General features: G+C 43.8%; 1 protein-coding gene across 2 annotated transcripts in view; it reads left to right on the top strand.

Moving 5' to 3' along the window:
- The window catches only part of GAS2L2 (growth arrest specific 2 like 2), a 255,990-nt gene extending 239,329 nt beyond the window's left edge, over positions 1-16,661 (top strand). For both annotated transcript variants that reach the window (XM_069614921.1, XM_069614922.1), the window contains exon 6: positions 8,998-16,661. In XM_069614921.1, coding sequence (XP_069471022.1) covers positions 8,998-10,969 — 1,972 coding nt within the window. In that variant the 3' untranslated portion in view covers positions 10,970-16,661. The remainder of the gene's footprint in view (positions 1-8,997) is intronic.
- The last annotated feature ends 2,429 nt before the right edge of the window (positions 16,662-19,090 follow it).

Here is a 19,090-nt window from a genome sequence, read left to right as displayed (position 1 = left end):
GTCAAGGTAGATCTTAAGGGTTTTGGTGTCTTTAGAAACCTTGATAATGTTGCCATCAATGGGAAAGGACTTGAAAGCAGGATCCTGTTTGCTGAGGTGGTAGTGTGAGCCGAGGATGAGGAGATCCGTTTTATAGTCGTTAAGACATAGCTAATGGTGTGTATTTTCTTTTAAAAGAAACTCAGCGCTTGGACTTTTGTAGGCTTCAACATCAAAAAACATCTAAACTGCAGGTTAATCCTATGCAATGTGTGAGGCAGGCATGGTATCACAAGTAAGGACACAGACTTAAGAGGTAAAAGTTTCAACACCTTTATTAAGTGTGACCGGGGTTGGAGACTTCCTAACTGGCCCTAATGCTATAATGGGAGTAGTCTCGACCATCAAAGTAAAATAAAATGGTCCAAATCAAGTCAAACAAAGGAAAAGTCTGTGTCAGAAACCTATACTTGCCCTCACGCTTCACAATAACTAAGTGTGAGAAAATGGATGAAAATAAAGAATTTGTCAAAAGAATGTCAGAATAGCAATGAAAGTGGCTCACCACTTCCTTCCTCAAGTTCAGTTCACTGAGGGTCTTACAATGTTCCTTCAAGGTGGGTAGTATGCACAGATCAAAGATTTCCCATGAATTGGCTAGGTTTCCTTCGCCTATTTCAATGTCAGTTCAACATGCATCACAGTTCTCTTGAATGGATTCTTCCAGGCTTCCCTCACCCAGTTTCACAATTCTCAAACAAACAGGTATTCACAAAGTTCCTTCTTCATTACTTTCACAGGATGCCCTTGCCTGTCTTCAAACACTTAAAAGTGGCTGAAACACTTTCCAACTAAACATCTCCTCTTCAAAGAGCTCCGAGAGAACTCCCTTCCCCAACCCACTTTCACAAGTTAATTTGTCAGACACCTTTGCAACCGCATAATATTATCACCCTCATGCGTGACCATTGCGACAGCAGGGTCCTTATTAGTTTTTCACAATGGTAATCTGTCAGAGACCTTCGCAACAGCACCGTATTCTGACCCCTATGCATGACCACTCTGACCATAGGGATGACTTCTCAATGTCTGTGCCTCTTGCACTTTCTTTTGCAGAACGGGCCCTTGTCCACTCTGTTCCTTATTTCACAAAACCATATAGTTCATTAGAACGGGCCCACAGCCACTCTGTTCTTCGTTTCACAAAAATATCAGTTCACTTTGACTTCAGCATTTTGGGATCTCTGCACACTCTTTCCTTCATGCCCTTTCATGCAATGGCTTTAAACACATTTCGTTTTCAACATTAACTGTTCTGTTATCTTTCAAGAAGTGTTTAAAAATGTGCCTTCTCACATGGCACTGCTCTGTTACTTTGTTTCTCATCAGCTCCCTTGCCGGCTAAACACATTCAAGCTTTCAGTTCAATGTCTTTATCCTTCAACATGCATCCTTCCGTGTAAAACTGTAGCTTTCCACAATCGTATCACAAACCGAGGTCTCCCTTTCTTTGAACTCTCCGGCTGTGATTGCTTTCACGCGTTCTTCAATTTTCAATTCATAGGGGTCTGCCCCTCAGACACTCCCGGGCAGACTAGCGGCGCCTGGAGGAAACTAGCAGTATGTTGCTGCATGGAGGAAAGGGATTCGCCGGCCCCTCGACTCCCTTCTCTGAACTCTCCTGGTTTCTTGGAGACACAGCTCCCTTGCCACGCTTTCTCCTGCCTCAACTTGCAACCTGATGGAATCTCAGCGTGCCATTCTCCCTGGCCTGGTTCTCGCCAGCTCTCTCTCAGCTGCTCCTCCATCTCGCCATCCAGCTTGTCTTTCTTCTTGACCCCTGCCTCACTCTTCGTGTCTTTCTGTGCTCTGCCTTTTATAGTTTGGAAAATAGTCCATGAGTTTCAGGTGTGTGTGATTGGGACTGAGTGCCTGACCTTGCCTGGCCTTATTAGTGGGACAAGGCCAGTGCATGTTACTAGTGTTAACCTTCCTAGTCTCAGTGTACCTCTTCCTCGTCTCAGTAGTTGGGCTGAAACAGAAAGGAGGAGAGTTATTGGAGTTGTAGTATCCCATAAAGGAAGAGGGAATATGGGATAAATAACAGTCAAGAAATGAGGGTACCAGGGGTGTGGCCAACTGCGAGATGAGAAGGACGTGAGCCTCTTAGGCTCCCGCGGCTAAAATCCTGTCTCCAACGCCTGGATTTTCATACCTGCTGACCCCCAAAACACACCTGCCGAAAGGTGGCACCTTGGGGCACAACTGTGCTCAAGCTGACCTTAAACGCAAGTGTAGGGTGGCTCAGAGGAAATGGTTGGCATCTTGTACATCCTGTGACAAACTGGCCTGCCGCCTGCTCCAAAGGCAATACCTACTCTCTGTCCTCACTAAGAAGAGAGCTCACATCCAAGCCTGCGACTCTGCTGCATCTAACAACACGGCCAAACTCTTTAAAATCTGCAATGAGCTGGCCAATCCTGGTGCAGTCTCTACACCTCCTGTCCCCTCCCAGGCCCTCAGTATGGCCCTGGCTTCTCATTTCATCTCTAAAACCCAGGACATCCTGTCCACCCTCTCGTCCTCTCCTGCTTCTCCCTCCACTCTCTCCTCTTCCTCCGGCACCCCTGCTGCCCCCCCCTTCCACCCTCCCCTTCCTTCTCTGCCTTTCCTCTCTTCCCCCCAGATGAGGTTCTAGACAAGTCTGATCTATGAAAGCCTTGTCAAAACAGGTTCTTCCCTGTTCTTCCAAAACCATCAAGGGCCACATTGACACCATTGATCCAGCCTTCTGGCTATTGCCAATCTCCATCACTCCTTTCCTGGGCAAACTCCTGGAAAAGCTGATCAGACTCTGGCCTGGCTGACTTCTTTCTTCTCGGACCGGCCCTCGCACATCCAACTTGGGTCCTTCCTCTCCTCAATCTCTCTCTCTACCTGTGGTGTTCCCCAGGGGTCTAACCTCTCTCCCTGGCTCTTCAACCAATATCTGGCACCTCTCGCCCACTGCATTGCTGCTCTCTGCTCCAACTTTCAGTGGTATGCGGATGATACTCAGCTCGCTTTCAGGCTCCCCCTCTGCTGCCTCTTCTCTTTCTCTCATCCCGGATTGTCTGTCAGCAATCCAGGAGTGGTGTCCTGCCAATGATCTCTGCCTGAATGCCAGTAAGACAGAGATCCTCCTAATCGGCACACCTGAACCTTTTTTTCCTGCCACTCTCTGGCCAGCCTCCCTTGGCCCTCTTCCTGCTCCCACCTGCGAGGCTAGAAACCTTGGGGCCATCTTCCACTCCATACTCTCCTTCTTGCCTCACATATCTGACGTCTCTAAGAAGTCAAACTACCTCGTCAGAGGTATTCTTCCCTTCCTCTCCTTCCCACAGAAGCGCTCTGTCTCCAGAGCTCTGTTTCTCTCTAGGCTTGACTACTGCAAAAGCCTCTTTTTAAATCTGCCTGCCTCTTCTCTCCGTCCTCTACAACTCATCCAGAGCAGGACTGCAAGACTTGTCCTTGGCCTCAAGCCAAGGGATCATATCTCTCCACCCCTGAAATCTCTCCATTGGCTGCAAGGATTAAGTTCAAGACCCTTTGCATTGTCCACAAGGCCTTCTGGGGCCTGGGACCGCAATACCTCCAACTCTCTCTTTGGAAATATCTTCCTACTCTTCACTCCTCCACCTCCAACTCCTTGTGGGTTACGCGCTACTCCAAGCAACAAGTTGGGGGCAGATCTCTATCTTCGGCTGGTGCCTCCCTCTGGAACAGCCTCCCTGCCTCTCTGAAACTTGAGCATAACCATGTCCGGTTCCGGAAGAATCTCAAGGCTTTCCTCTTTGCTTCTGTCTTCTCTCTTACTCTTCTCTGCTTATCTTCTGTCTGATACTGCACTGGTCACCTGGCTACCCTCTGAACTTCTGGCCCAGGTCCCTGCCCACCCAGTTGGACACCTGCACTGCCACCTGGCAACCCTTGCACTTGGGTCTGTATCTGTAACCCTACAGTCCCCCTATCTGCACTTATCAGACACTCGTTGTCTGCACTTAACCCTTGCACTGCGCCCGGCTGGCCGCACTACTAGTTTTTGATCCTGTGTTCTGCACTTGCTCTTCCTCCCTTTCCCCCTGGAACTTTTCCCCTTCCCTCTCCCCTGCACTTGCACAATCTCAATGTCACTAGGCCTAGTAAGATCGTTGTCTTGTCCTCCCTTTGTTTCCCCTCCCTGCCTCATCGTGCCTTGAAACACTTGTGTAGAGGCGCGTGATAAATGTCATATCAAATAATTTAATCTCACTGTGCATTGCCTAAAAAAATGTTGAGTTCTCATAGCCTGCAATTGTTTATACATAGCAATACCACTGTCAAAACAGGACAAAATCAGTTTGTGATTGATGAACGTCTTTGAGCGATGGGTTGCAAGTGTTTTAAAATATAGAGTGACTGTGCCCACCGGCCAAGGCCAAAGGCCATGGCTAGTGGTTTGGCAGCATTTGAAAATGGACAGTGGGCATGGCTAAAGTCTGTGCCCACTCACCATGGCGGAAGATCATGCTAGTGGTCTGGAAGCATTCTAAAAATCTTTGGAATAACAGACCCTTGAAATTCAAGGAAAAAGGTTTCATTGCAGGGACGTTAGGGTGAGCAATACATTGTAACAAAACCTTTGAAAATCAAGGAAAAACTTTAGTTTCAGGGACGTTAAGGTGAGAACTTAACATAGCCAAACCCCTGAAATTTAGCTAAAGCCACCTTAACTTTACACCCCCTGTTGCACAGCCTATGAGACACAAGGATGAAATCACAGATCACATCACTGGGGACAACACTAATTACATTGTATATAACTGATTACATCAATAATGGAATTAGACATAACATAATGTATAAGTCAGCTCATGAAAACTTTGATTACCTTAATAACAATTTAGGCCGTGGACTTGGCCATGACCAAGGCTGGGGTCACTGGCCAACACCAAAGGTATACATGTTTTGATATAAAAGTCTATGTATACAGAAGTCTTCTATTGCCTAGTATAAAGCCTGGAGCATCCTCCACTGCAAGTGGTCGGTTAGTGTTAAAAAATACCAATGTGCATGGTTAAAAGTAATGCCTAGTAGCCCATCACTGTTTTAAAATATACAGTGGACAACATTGAAAGCTGTAGTCAGTGGCCATGGCTAAAGGCCATAGTTAGTGTCCATTAATATGTTAGAATATACAGTCGGCACAGCCAAAGGCCGTGGCCACTGGTTAGTATGGAGTTGAAGACCATGGCTAGTGGATGTTTAGTGTATTTAATATCCAGTGGGCACGTCCGAAGGCCATAGCTAGTGGCTGGTTAGTGTTGTATAATACACAGTGGGAATGGCTGAAGGCCATTGCCTATTGCACTTTATTATTTTAAAATATACAGTGGACATGGCCAAAAGATGTACAAACTACTCAAGGTCAAAGACCATGGCTAGTGGCCCATTTATATGTGATAACATAAAGTGGGTACAGCCAAAGATTGTGGCCACTGCCCAGTATTGTATTGGCTAGTGCCTGATCAGTGGTGGACATGGTTGAAAGCTGTATCCACTGGTAAAGGCTGAAATCTATAGTTGGTAGCCTGTTAGTTTTAAAAAATATTCAGTGCACATGACCACTGTCCAGAACTAAAGGCCATGACTAGTACCCATTCATGTGTTCAAATATATTTGGCCATGCACACTGACCATGACTGAAGACCATGCTTAATGCCGGTTACTGTTGTAATTTAATTAGTGTTGCCATCAGTGATAAGATCTGTGATGTCATCATTGTGGTCATAGGCTGTGCAACAGGTGGTGCGAAGCTAAGTTGCTCTAGCTGCATGTCAGGGTTTTTGAGCAACTTAACTATACTGTAATATAGCCCCAATATGGTTTAAAGATCTTCTATGTTCCCGGTGTTCTCTAAGAGACCATTTATGGCCCTTTGCTGAATGTACTCTCTCATTTAAGATGTACTCTCTCATTTAAGATGAGGGAAATAATGCCACAGTTGTGCACTTTTTTCCTAACATAGTTCTATAAGGATTCATATATTTGAATGACACTTTGGTATGTGTACTTTTCAAGTTATCTTTATAAAGCAGAGTATTGTTGAAAGCGAGACATGGGGCTGCGGAGGGGAAATGATGAGAGGGCAAGTACGTCATGAGAATTTGTGCAGGATGTGACAAGAGAGGTTGCAATCCTGGAAACTGGTGCAGTTATTTTCCCCTGATTGTAGCTGTTTTTCAGGGTACAAGTAAATGACACGTGTGGGTGGACAGAGGGTGTTTTTTCTTTGAGGTTGCCAAGCTTGCTCAAGTATGTGTCTACCAGGATTTTACTCAGGTTGTCATGCTCCCAGTGCAGACACTTACCCACAAGACCACAAGCACTTGTTTTGTTTTGGGATTTTGTTTTCCAGGGAATATTTCTGGGTTTAAAAGGTGAGCACGTTTCATATTAGAACATTTCCTCTCTCAGGTTTATTTTCTGGTGTTCATTACTTTTTTTTAAAGTCCAATCCTATTTTGTCTTGCACACTTTATTCTAAGGGGAAGGTCAATTGAACTACATTTGTATATTTCACTTTAAAATATATGTTCACTTATTTTGTGTATATTCACGAGTGCCAGCTTTTGATTTTTCTATGGGGGCAAACGTACCTGGGCATATGTTATTCTTGCAGCTGGTAATTTCTTTCCCTTTTCCGTGCTGTTTAAATGTGGTTAGTTTGGGTTGTGCGATGTATCACAACAGTCACCAAGAAACCGGCAATAAAACAAGGGGCTTATAGCACGCTGTTTAACCAAAGTATGTAATCCTTGGCAAATAATTTAATCTCACTGCGCATTACCTACAAAAATTGTGAGTTCTCAAAGCCTGCCATCTTTTATACATAACAATACCACTGTCAAAACAGGTCATAATCAGTCATAATCAGTCTGTGATTGATGAATGTCTTTGAGTGATGGTTGGATTAGGGTGGATTTCAAGGTTAGCCTCTCAAACCTGGGCATATGTTATTCTTGCAGCTGGTCATGAGAGATATTGCCCTACTTATGCACGCAATGAAACAATAGAATATTTGTGTGTTTACACTGGAGAAAATAGTTATCCATGATTGTTTGAAGGGGAAGACCCTGATAAACACAGAGTCTGACATTTTTGGAAAACACTAGAAGAACACCCCAAAAGTAAAAAAGTAAACACTGAAAACAAGAAACCCTAATTATAATTATTCCTGCGGCTATGGCAAAAAAGTAATTAAAAAAAAGGTTTTTAGTAATCTTAACAGATACAGCGAGGTTGGGTGTGAAAAATCACTGGCCATGGCCAAGTGATCTGGTAGTGTTTTAAAATGGACAGTGGGCACGGCCGAAGGCCATGGCTAGGGACCAGTTAGTGATTAAAAAAATAAAGTGGGCATGGCCATGGCCAAAGCCCGTGGCTAGTGATCTGGTAGTGTTAGAAAATATACAGTGGGCATGGCCATGGGCCGCTCTAAAATATACAATGGGCAAGGCCGAAGGCCGAAACCACTGGTAATGGGCATAGGCCATGGCCAGTGGTGTGAAAAAAGTCTATGGAATAATAAAACCCTCGAAATTCAATGAAAAAACGTTAATGATTAGTTAAGGTAAGAAACGTATTGCAACAAAGCTCCTGAAATTCAACGTATTGGGAAACTCAGGACCAGCTTAACTCGGCACGTTCTCATCGCAAAGCCCAAGAGGACACATTTATTAGAGGATGAGGGGTTCACAGTGTAATAGAAAATGCCATTATGGGGGATATAGTATTATAGGGGAGATCAACAGGAATGCCCGAGTTAAACCGGTCCTGAGTTTCACGATGCGTTGAATTTCATGGGGGTTTGTTGCGATATGGTTCTTTTCTTAACTGATCATTAACTAAAGTTTTTCATCTAATATATATATATATATATATATATATATATATATATATATATATATTCAATGAAGAAACGTTATATTATATATATGGAACACTGCATGTTAGATCATTGTTCATGTGTTCAGACTCTCTCAAGCCATCCTATAGACAAGATAGCTGCCAAGCCTTTGCCTGGTTTACTTGAATGATAATCACAAGGCAGGACTATAATGGTGCCTCCACAGTGGAAAGCGCAATTCAACATGGATTTTAATCCAGGACAGAAGCTCAATGGGATGCCTGGGGCTTGGAGGGGGGATTTCAGAGGAACACATTGATGCATGCCCTCTTGTGCACATGATGACGCACGCACAAGCTGCTAGTTACAGGACTTCATAAAGTCATGCCTGTAGCTCCCAGTCACTCATCGATTTAGGACCCCTGTCTGTCCAGAAGCAGGTGTACCCACTGCCCATGGAGGTCCTGTGAGCTGGGACACAGCCCTCCATTGTTTCCTCTCTTTTACCATGCTAAAGGTAGACTGGAGACTTAGAGACATGCGTGTTAGGAAATTAGACTGATAGCCTAAGGGATAATTCTGCAAAGATAAACATATTCTAGACTCTAGAGTGTCTATCAGCCTGTTTCCACCAGGAATGCTGAGATACAGATTGGCGCAGGGCCCAATGAACCAGGGAAGGGTAAAAGCCATGCAGGGTTTGCAGGATTAAAATGAATATATACAAAGTGATCTGTACATGGAATACATTTCTGGTGAGACTACTTGTATATGTTGGCCTTTCTGGATTTGGACTCAATTTTGCTATCTGGTGCGTCCACCAGCCAAACACCACTTCCAATACATGGAATCCACTGGCAACAGATTTACTAATGCAGTAACATAACAGCTTATTATCTTCCCGTTACTGAGCAGGAACTGACTTGTGATGGGTGAAGGAGGGGGTGGTAGTCCCTGAGTTACCATTTGTGCCATTCCTAGAAAAGGTACTCTTGATTAAGCTATGTCTATGAATGCCAACATTTACCCACAAGACAGGTGCTCTTCTGTATGTTTCACTGAAGAATTAATTCTGTTGCTCTTATTTTCAGATCACGAGATCGTCCAGCCACTCCATCTCAGAGGAAGTCCTTAACAGAGGAGAGAATCGGCTCCAAGCAGATAATGTCACCCCGGACTGGGAGAGATCTTCTCAGTAGCTCAACATCATCACTGGGTTCGCAGCTCACTGAAAGTGAGGAGGACGGCACAAGGTCATCAGAAGTCATCGCAAGGACGCAATGTAGGAGAGATACTGGAAGAAACATAGTAACAGTCCAGAAAGAGCCTTCTGCAAAAGGCAAGCAGCTAACGCAGACCATGTCACAGCCTGCCAATCTAAAAGACACCACCCCACAGACACGCATAGGTACCCAACGGCATTATAAATCTCAAGAACATAGTACCAGAGCTTCTGTTGCAATAACCCGCTCTTTGAGCCCCACTAAACAGCTTTATAATTCACCCAGACAGCAGCCTAAAGGACAACAGCAGAACCTAAATGCTCGATCAGGAAATGTGGGCAAAAATGCATGTGTGCCGTCATTAAGGCCTCCTTCACCCTCAAAATCAATGACCAGTTTATCAAAACAGAATCTTAGTCCTAACAATCAAGTTCAAGAAAGCTCAATGTCCATCAGGCCACCCACGCCATGGAAAGGTGATATGGGAGAACACCAGTTTCGAAATGGAGGTAAATTCCATAAAGATGATACTTCCGAATCCAATTCCTATCAAACATCACAGGGAACATGCAGTGTGGAAAGTAGTTCTTTGGATCAGACTGATGACCGCACTCTCAACCCAATACCAGGGATGACCAAGAAGGTGGGTCGGCCTCACATGGAGATTAGCATGAACAATGCACGATGTGAAACTGTATGGGAAGATGAGTCTACGGAACGTGAAAACACCAACAGTGTAGATCACGTGGAAGGAGAGCGTGGGTACACACCATTACCTATAAATCCGGAGCAGGAACAGGAACTCTACCGGAGCCTGGAAGATGAGATCTTCTCCAACATTAAGGAGCTGGAAGGGGACTCGGATGAGAACAATTTGGAAAACCGGCTTGGTGACTTTACCCCAGATCGCAGCATTGCAAGTGACACTGCAGTTCACGACTTCAGTGCACTGTCCTCTGTTTCATCCTTTCCAAGCACTTTGAAGACTTATGGGCAGAGTGGTGTAGTGCCCCGAAGTGGTGTTTACATTAACACAACGTGGCCGACAGAGGCAAGCTATGACAATGTGGTCTTGGAGCTATCAAAGGGACACAAAAAGCTGAACAGGGTGGATGTGGAAAACTGGATTGCCAAAATTCCCCAGAAGGGGGAAGAGGGTTTTCTCACAGAGGCAAAATTGACAATTTCCAATGGAACACAGGACATTTCAGAGCCTTTGGAAATGGAAAGAACCTATACAAGGAGAAAAACACCCAGTGCTGAAACAAAAGGCACAAAGTTAAGAAGGGTCCCTTCGCGTCGAGCTCGTGGAGTGTCCAAGTCGATCAGCAGAAATGAACCAAAGAGTCAGGGGACATGTGAAGACCAGGGAAATTCCATCAACCTTCCCCCACAGGAAGAAGACTTAGATAAGTCTAATCCTGCTCCAATAATTAAACCTAAAAGATCCCTAAAGAAGCCAGAGAGGGTGCCATCCATCTACAAGTTAAAATTGCGCCCCAAAATTAGGCCACGGCGGGATAACAGACCTGAAAAGCAGCCATCAAGAATTCCCACCCCCAGGAAGTACAGACAGGAAGCAAACACAAGCAATGCCAAAGAAATCAAGAAATCCCTGCTCTGCAATTCCTCAAGCAGTCAAGCTCAGGAACCCCACAGGTCTGTACACAGGACACTGGTGAAGAAGGTAGCACAAAGTACAGAAAACCTTAGGTCTGATGAAGAAGCTTGGATGTCAGACCACAGCAACTCACCCCAGTCCAAAACTTCGGAAAATAAAGGTGATCAAGGAAGAATCCAACCAGCAAAGGCAGACGATGATGAGGAATCATGGGTGTGAATGCAACATAATGCAACGGGAGGATATTGATGGATCTCTGCAGTGGTACCATGGATGCACCAGCTACAAAAACATCCTCAACTTAGTCCCAGGCCCTAAATGCTCCTTTGACGGATAGTATTTAGTGACAGGCAGAGCGAGTCATTTTTCTTTTCTGTCCAACTTGGAGAATCCCTGGGGCATAGTGTCATTTTCTCGGTGGGGACGTAAGAATCACAAGTCCTAAAGCCATCGTTATGGCAGTTACATAAAAACAAGGACACCATCAGACAAACCTCATAGAATGTTTCTGATGATCAAGTTACCTCTTGTCAGCCATGGCAGCTGGCTTTAGTAGTATCTCACATTTCAAGTGTTTATCACATACCATGAACAAATACAATATATGCAGGTATAAGCTAGCTATAAAACATACTTAATAATTCAGATCAGAAAAAGTCACGTAGATTTGGAAGTCTGACATAAATATGGGTACCGTCACAGATCTATAGTAACACACCTTGTGATGTATGGGGGGTATTGGTTTGCCTACCCACATGATCTGGACAAAGCCCTGTTGTCGTTGGCCTCAGCAGCAGTCCAAACACAGATGAGAAAGGAAAGGGAAAAGGAAATTAGTGTATTCTTGCAAATATGTTGCTCTTTCCATTATTTCAATGGTGGATAAGCAAGTGAGCAAATACCAGGTGTAAATGGCTGTCATCGTGAATACAATCAACTACTAATATGACAAAGGATTCAAACTTTGAGATCGCAGCTGGAGGAGTGCATCCAGTTGTGGGTGTATGAGTGCAAGACAAGGAGTCTCATTTTATATGTGATACTTGTTAGTGGGATGGATGCTCACACGTTGCCCAAATGCAGGATTTGTCCTTTTCATTAGGCATGCTATCCTGTTTGAAAAGATATCACAGACCAGAAGAGCTTGGGCTTGCTGATTCTACATGAAACCTTTCCTGCATCCCTTTGAGTGGCTATTGTTGTCATATTTTCCAATGCTCCCTACAGCCACTTTAACTATTGTTTGTCTTCAAGAAGCATCTGGACCAATTTTATGTATGCATTGGACATTTGTATGGCGCCTACACACAGGTGTTTCCAGGCGCCACAAGACAAGATGGGGGGAGTTGGGACATGGGAATCAAAAAGTAAAACAACAAAAACGGTTATATTGGCCTTGTGACAATCCTACCGTGCACTGAGAGCAAAGACTCTCTCGCCAAACTAGATATGCTGTTCTTCTGCAATACACTGGGCCCTGAAAAGCCGCATTTGAAGGTCCTAGTGTTTGCCCGATGCAGTATGGATGACTTGGAGAGCATCTCCCTGCTTTGGAGCCCTCTTTCTCTACTAATGCTACAAAGATACAGAAATGAAAGATGAGATATGTAATACTGTAAGATGTCCCATCTCTGTGATTAGAGGACATTGAATAATGTATGAGGACGAATCAATGATCGTGAATGCCTGCCATTACAGGGAGTCTCGGAGGTAGCAATGAGCGCATACTGGTAATGGTAGAAACCCCTTTCTTGGCCTCCTATATCAGGCCCATCATGTTTCTCACATGGACAGGAATCAGTTCTGGAAATCAAACCTTGAAGTATACATGCAGGGATTACTGTGCAAAACATGTCTATGCCAAGCCATCTTTCGAGCAACTTTTTTGTGCGCTTTTTGCAGGTTGGGAGTGGGGATGTGTGGGGTGCGTGCCATTGTATACTGACCAGTATGAAAAAATGATTAAAATACCATGCAGCTAGCATATAAATAGCATTGTTTAAAGTGGCAATGGGTATATGTGGCACTGAAGGGCAATTACCCCTGGACAAAAACATGCTTGTAATTACACAGCGACGTGCAGGCTCCTGGCTTCTGTGCCTTTCTGTTGTGTCCCGACTGTAGTACCACCAATTTTTTTTCCATGGTCTGGTTTGTCTCCTTTTTTTAAAAATGTCAGTTTAATATGGTTTACATTAAATCTGTTATACATTCATACAAACTAATGTACGATCCAATACAAAATAACAGAATCACAAACTCTGAACACTAAAATGTTAAGAGCAATTTTTCTATTTTCTTCCACCGATGTAAAATAGTAATAATTATTTCCGCACCATCACCCTTTCATCAATACAGGCCATGAATCTTCAAGTAATAGTTTATTCATTTAGTTCATTTGTATAGCTCATTGATTCATGCAAGGTGAAAACTGTGGAATTAGGCCCCTAAAAGGAGATCACATAAATGCTAACTATTTTGATCTGGTAGGCAAAACATAGTTGCTTATGGGCATAGTCACCATGTACTATTATTAGGGTGAGTTGTTTATACAGAGGGGGTTCAATATCTTTTGATGGTCAGAAAGGTTTCTTTCCCAAGCCAGGCTGTTTTCAGGGACCGGCCCTCAACAGGCTCGGCATTAAGGTCTTACATTTTCACCTGGGGGGGGGGGGGAGGGCTGTGACTCTGATAAAGAAAGCTTAAGAGCATTTCTTGAGTGAACATTTAAGGTTCGAGTTACCCTGCTGGCTGCCTTTCTTTGTTCTGCTGTGTAGAGGCTAATAAACCTGTCCCATGATCACCCATAGTCACTCACAACCTCCCTCCAGTGCTTCATCTCGGATTTTGCCACAGTATGAAACCATACAATGGGGCTAACAGTACGCACAGACTCCCTGATAAAGAGTCAATCTGCACAGGCTAGATGCTATGTCACTTTTGTGCATTAGCTTGGCAAAGATAAACAGCTCAGAAAGGTGTTTAGTTTTCACCAACTAGTTTTGCCCTGCCTTCAGATTTTTGGTGTAGGGCCAGAGGTCAATGAAGTCCAAAGTGAGGCTCAAGTTCTGCACCCTGAATGATAAAACCAGGGAACTCCCTGCTTGCAAATTGTCTAGTAAGCATATTCTCCAGTATAATCATCCACCATATATTGAAAAGTTAATTCATTTCAGCTGGATCAATCAATAAAAATAAAAAGAAATCATCCACCATGCCTCCGCCTCCCCAATGGAAGTCGTTTACCTTTGTTTCACGGAATTCATTCTTCCATTCCTCATACTGATTGAGTGATCAGACATGTGCTCCGGTATCAGGTAATACATCGCGGCAAAAATATCGTGGTAAAAAAAAATCGCGGCAAAAATGCTGTGGTTTGACCGGTAAAGGTATGCCCCATTAAACCATTTAAAGGGACCAGAGGATGCGGGGGGGGGTCCCCCGCTCCCATTAAATGGTAAAATGGTTCCAGTGGTTGCGGGGGTGTCTCCCGCTCCCATTAAATGGTAAAATGGTTCCAGGGGTTGCAGGGGTGTCCCCCGCATCCTTTACATGGATTGCAGCGGTAAAACCACGGCATTTTTGCCGCGATATTTTGTAATCACGGCAATTTTTGCTGCGATTTTATCACATGGAACCTGTGCTCCCAGGATACAAAACTGCACCAACTAAAACTCCATGTGCCTCAAAAACGTATTTACCATTGTGCCACTGCCGTAGCTCTCAACCATTTGTGTCCCCAGGGCGAGTGAAAACACCCGATTTTGTGTTTGGCGGGGGGGGGGGGGGGGGCATTGAAGTTTATGGGGGCGTAGGGGTCTTGGTTGATGGGTAAAATGAATACAGGGCGGGTGGCACCCACCAAAAGCGTGACAGTTGAGAGGTGTGCCACTCCCTTTTGAATTTAAATATCCCCAAACGCATAGCTGCCAATTGACCCCCTGCACGCAATTAAACACCAAACATTCAAGACCACAAAGGCCCTACTAAACCCACGAGCAAGGCAGGCTGAGAAAACGCACCTTTACTAAAGGGATGATTCTTTGAAATGCAAAACAAGCTTTACATCTGCTTGAAGTCGCTTTATTGAGGTGTGCTACTGTAAACAGTCACAGGTATTTGCCTTCTGCTTTGCAGGCTTTGGCATGGGGAAATGCTTCTCTCTCTCCTGGCAGGGTCTTGTATCACCCCTCACCTCCAAAACCTTGTAAGGAAGGCTGAGGTGCTGTTAGTGCCACACCCCCCATATCCGGCATGAGGGCCTTGCGAATCACTTAACTTTTCTGCACATTTGAAAGGACAGGAAGTCTCCAATTTAGAATGAATCCTTGGGTAATGAGAGTTGCAGTTATCTATGGACATCTGCATCTTCCTTCAAGACACTTAAATGGAATCATAAATTGAGCTCGTGGGGCATTTTAAGGCGTCTAATTTATTTCCATGATTTCATGGACAAAAAGGGTTTTCTTTTTCTTTGGAACTTCACATTTTCTTTAGAGTGTGGGTAATTAGAAGCGGCAGGTTGGGTTCCCTCAAGGCAGGACCAAGAGGAGAATGATTAGTCGTAGGATACTTTGCATTCCGCTACTTGTATACTTCCATTCTGAATGGGGAAAACAATGCTGCAATCATTATCTTTTTGCATAGAGTACTTATGCAAGGATTTATATATGTGTCAGATTGGTTCATTATATATTTTAGACGACAAGTGGTCCGGGAGGGTCCTAATTTGTAGACGTAGCTCAAATGCCAGCTTCGTCTCTTAGAGTGTGCGATCTTGGAAAAATCATTCTCATACTGTACTGTATCTGCCAAAATGTCTACTCTGTAGAAAAAAGAAACAAGTGATTTAAGTGTTGTCGAGTCATTTTCACAAGTTATTGGTAGGGCCCAGTTAGAAATAAAGCTAATTTCTTAATATAATAAAATAAGCATGAACTGGGGGACCAGATATAAAATGGTACCAGACATACAATTGTGTTTGCTCCATTGTATCAATGTTGTTTCAATATGTCAAGAAAGTCACCGATCGTGTGGGCCTGATTCACAGAAGTGTTTCTGTAATGGTGCAATCCCATTGGAAAATGCTCTGTGAATCAGGCCCTTAGCTCAGAACAGTGTTTTCCCAAGATTACAAGGCACTACAGTGCAATGCCAGCTCTTCCCAATCCTGATTAAAGGGTAACTGAAATGTGTAATGCAGCGCACACTTCCACTGAGTGATGCAAACAAGATGAAGTGCTTGCATTTCAAACTAATGGCAAAGGACGATCATCTCCGGGCAAATACAGTTATCCACACTGCTCAGAACTTTTATAAAATGTAAATTAATGTGAACTGTGCTTGTTCCTGATTTGAATGCAGTTTGCTCTCAATGTGGTGGGTCCATAGAACGTTGCATCCTTATTAGGGTGTGTGTGTGTGGTTATGCAAATAAGCACAGTTCTCGAGGTTGGGGGTGTGGGCAAAGCACAAGTGACCCTCGGTCCCACTCTAAAAAGTGGCCATCTATGCAAACTACTAGACCCAATCAATGCATTTTTGTTGTTAACATTTGCAGGTACGGCTTCCCAGCTGTAGGGAAGGGGAACCCCAAAAATAATTTTAAAATTTCATCCAAACCACCTTGCCCGAACATTTTCTGAAATCCCTACCTGTGGGCGGCGGTGTGGAAAACTAGTTGCGTCACAACAGCTGCGCGCGCACACAGAAACTCGGGCTTCCTGATTGCCCAGCATCCCAATGACAAAAGATATGGGCGTCACAGACTGCACGTTGTCTATTTATATGCTGGCTTGTTGTGGGTCATGTATTACTCTTTCTTCAGTATCGTCTAAGATGTGTGTATTGCCATGCAATGATTCAGTTCAGTTATTGTTCTCCAGAGTAAATTATTTGATGTGTTTGCTAACATCTGCCTCGTTTCTGATTTGGCGCGCGCACTTCAAGACTTCCGATTGGTTCGCGCACTTCAGCATTTCTGATCGTCTGATGGACAGAGACTTGTCAGAGATTCTGAGGTGTTGTCCTGTTTCATGCAACCCTGCTAGTCTTCTTCCAGATACTTTTATTATATTATAATAATTATTATAATAGTTTATTTACTATGTGCGTAATACCCAGAGGTTTGTAAGAGCGGACGCAGGTGTTGCTCTGTGTTGTCTTGCTTCCAAGGCGAGCGCCCTACCCCCAAGTTATCCTCCCGAGACAACGAGTGAGGTCGGATTACGAACTTCCTGAAGCACTGTGATTTTGTAGACACATTATTAGACTCTTAATATTTATCAAAATGTTGTTTTTAGCCTCATCTCACATTTGAAGCTACCAGTGTGAAAGCAACACTAAGAATAGCCGGCCACCATTTGAAAGGTGCAATGGCTCCATGGATACCTCAGTCATATCACACATATCTGGGACACCTTGAATCTACATACCAATGAGTGAGAGAGGACATGCTCACTTCTCTTCCAAGGGGGATTTCATAAGGGTGGTCTCTCTCCCAGCTCCCAGTTTAACTTTTTGTACACTCCCGAATGGCACATGTTCTCGGTTTCGAGGGGGGGAGGGGGAGCGCAACAGTGATGCTCAGTGAACGTTCAAGAGAAACTTGGCCAAGTCAGAGTTACAAATAAAACAGGCAACATTGCAGGCCGACAGAAACAACAGCACGGAATTAGACCCACGTCATACGCGTGTAGCTCATCAAGCACTCTATGTTTTCCCTTAAATCGTGGCCTTCTTTCCCGGATTAAAAAATGGGAAAGGGAAAACTAAACACTACAACATAGCAAAAGATCGAAATGCGTATTAGATGGGCCTGGCCTGGGTCTGGTTCAGTGTTCTGAAAAAGAGATGCACCTAGAAGACTAGATAGCCAGCAGAATGTTTTGTTTTGCCAAAGGCGTCATCCTATAGGCTAGTCTTCAAATAGCAATGACCCATATTTGGAATTAGCACTAGTTATCATCTCTTCTAGGCAAGACATCAAAATTAAACAGTATTAAGTGTATTGCAGTGAGCAGCCAATACAAATCTAGATGCTGCTAAAACATTCCACCATCTCACAATATTATTGGGGGGTAGTCAATATGCAAATATACTAATAAACCCAGTGTGCTGAAGAATACGCGAGGATGATTACTGTAACCTAAGGGCGATGATTGATAGGAGACCATGCTGTAAACTATGATAAGATGCTATAAAATGAGCCAGGCAACCCATGCTGCACCCTTCCCAGTTTACAAAAGCACAGTAGACTAGATACAGTGGTCTCAAATTGCACAATGCTGGGCGTGATCTAGTGCCAGTTCTAGTATTAGATTTTTAGGAAGAATAGTTTTACATTTCACTCTATGATCACAGAGACAAGAGCTATAACCCACGTGTGACTATTTCCTCACATGACACCAGGTTAGAGATCACTATTCATATGGCGGCCTCCTGTAGCCAGCTTACCTTGAAGATGGTGGCTCATCACATGGCAAACGTCCACAATTTGTAAAAATAGCAGCCTCAGTTGTAGTAAGCGCACTATACAAGTATTGTTAGGTTAGGTTAACATTGTGAGTTAACATGTGATAAGGAACCCCTAATTAGTGATATAATTCTATTATTTATAGCACGAGGAGGGAAAAGGACCTCGGGCCACACAATTAAGGCTGTTACTTTTACAAATTGCGGACGTTTGCCATGTGATGAGCCACCATCTTCAAGGTAAACTGGCTATAGGAGGCCGGCATATGAATAGTGATCTCTAACATGGTGTGATGTGAGGAACAGTCACACGTGGGTTATATCTGCTGTCTCTGTACATAGACCCCAATTTGGAATCCAACTGAGAGTCTGATAAAGGATGTGACGTCAGGAAAAGAACTAATGGCTAAATCGGGAAACTGCACAGCGAATAAGGAGGTCACTCCAGGATAGTGAACCACCCACCATTAATCTACTCTGAATCCTCATCCAAATACCATCACCAAAATATCTCCATGGGGCACGGATGAGAGGTAGGACAGTCCTTTACAATGCATGTACATTATAAAAATGAATTGTCTAAAAAAAAAAACTTCACTAAAACGCTATAATTTCTGTTACCTTTTACTATACAAATCACTCTGAAGGAATCAGAAGAATATTAGGAACAATGAATACATGATACAGCACTTCTTTTGCTCCTGAAGAAGGGAACTAGAGTCCCGAAACGCGTTGAGCTATGCGAAACATATGGACAAATATGTAATGGACAATACGCGTTGAATATTGCACTAACCTTTTGTATGGAACTGGACAATTGAATCATTTGTTTTTCGTTTCTTGATTTGAGAATAAGAATGTTGTATA

Source organism: Ambystoma mexicanum, chromosome 9 (genome assembly GCF_040938575.1).
Source record: "Ambystoma mexicanum isolate Mex_15411 chromosome 9, UKY_AmexF1_1, whole genome shotgun sequence".
In the NCBI taxonomy this organism is placed as follows: Eukaryota; Metazoa; Chordata; class Amphibia; order Caudata; family Ambystomatidae; genus Ambystoma; species Ambystoma mexicanum.
This window is presented reverse-complemented; position numbering and strand designations above follow the sequence as displayed.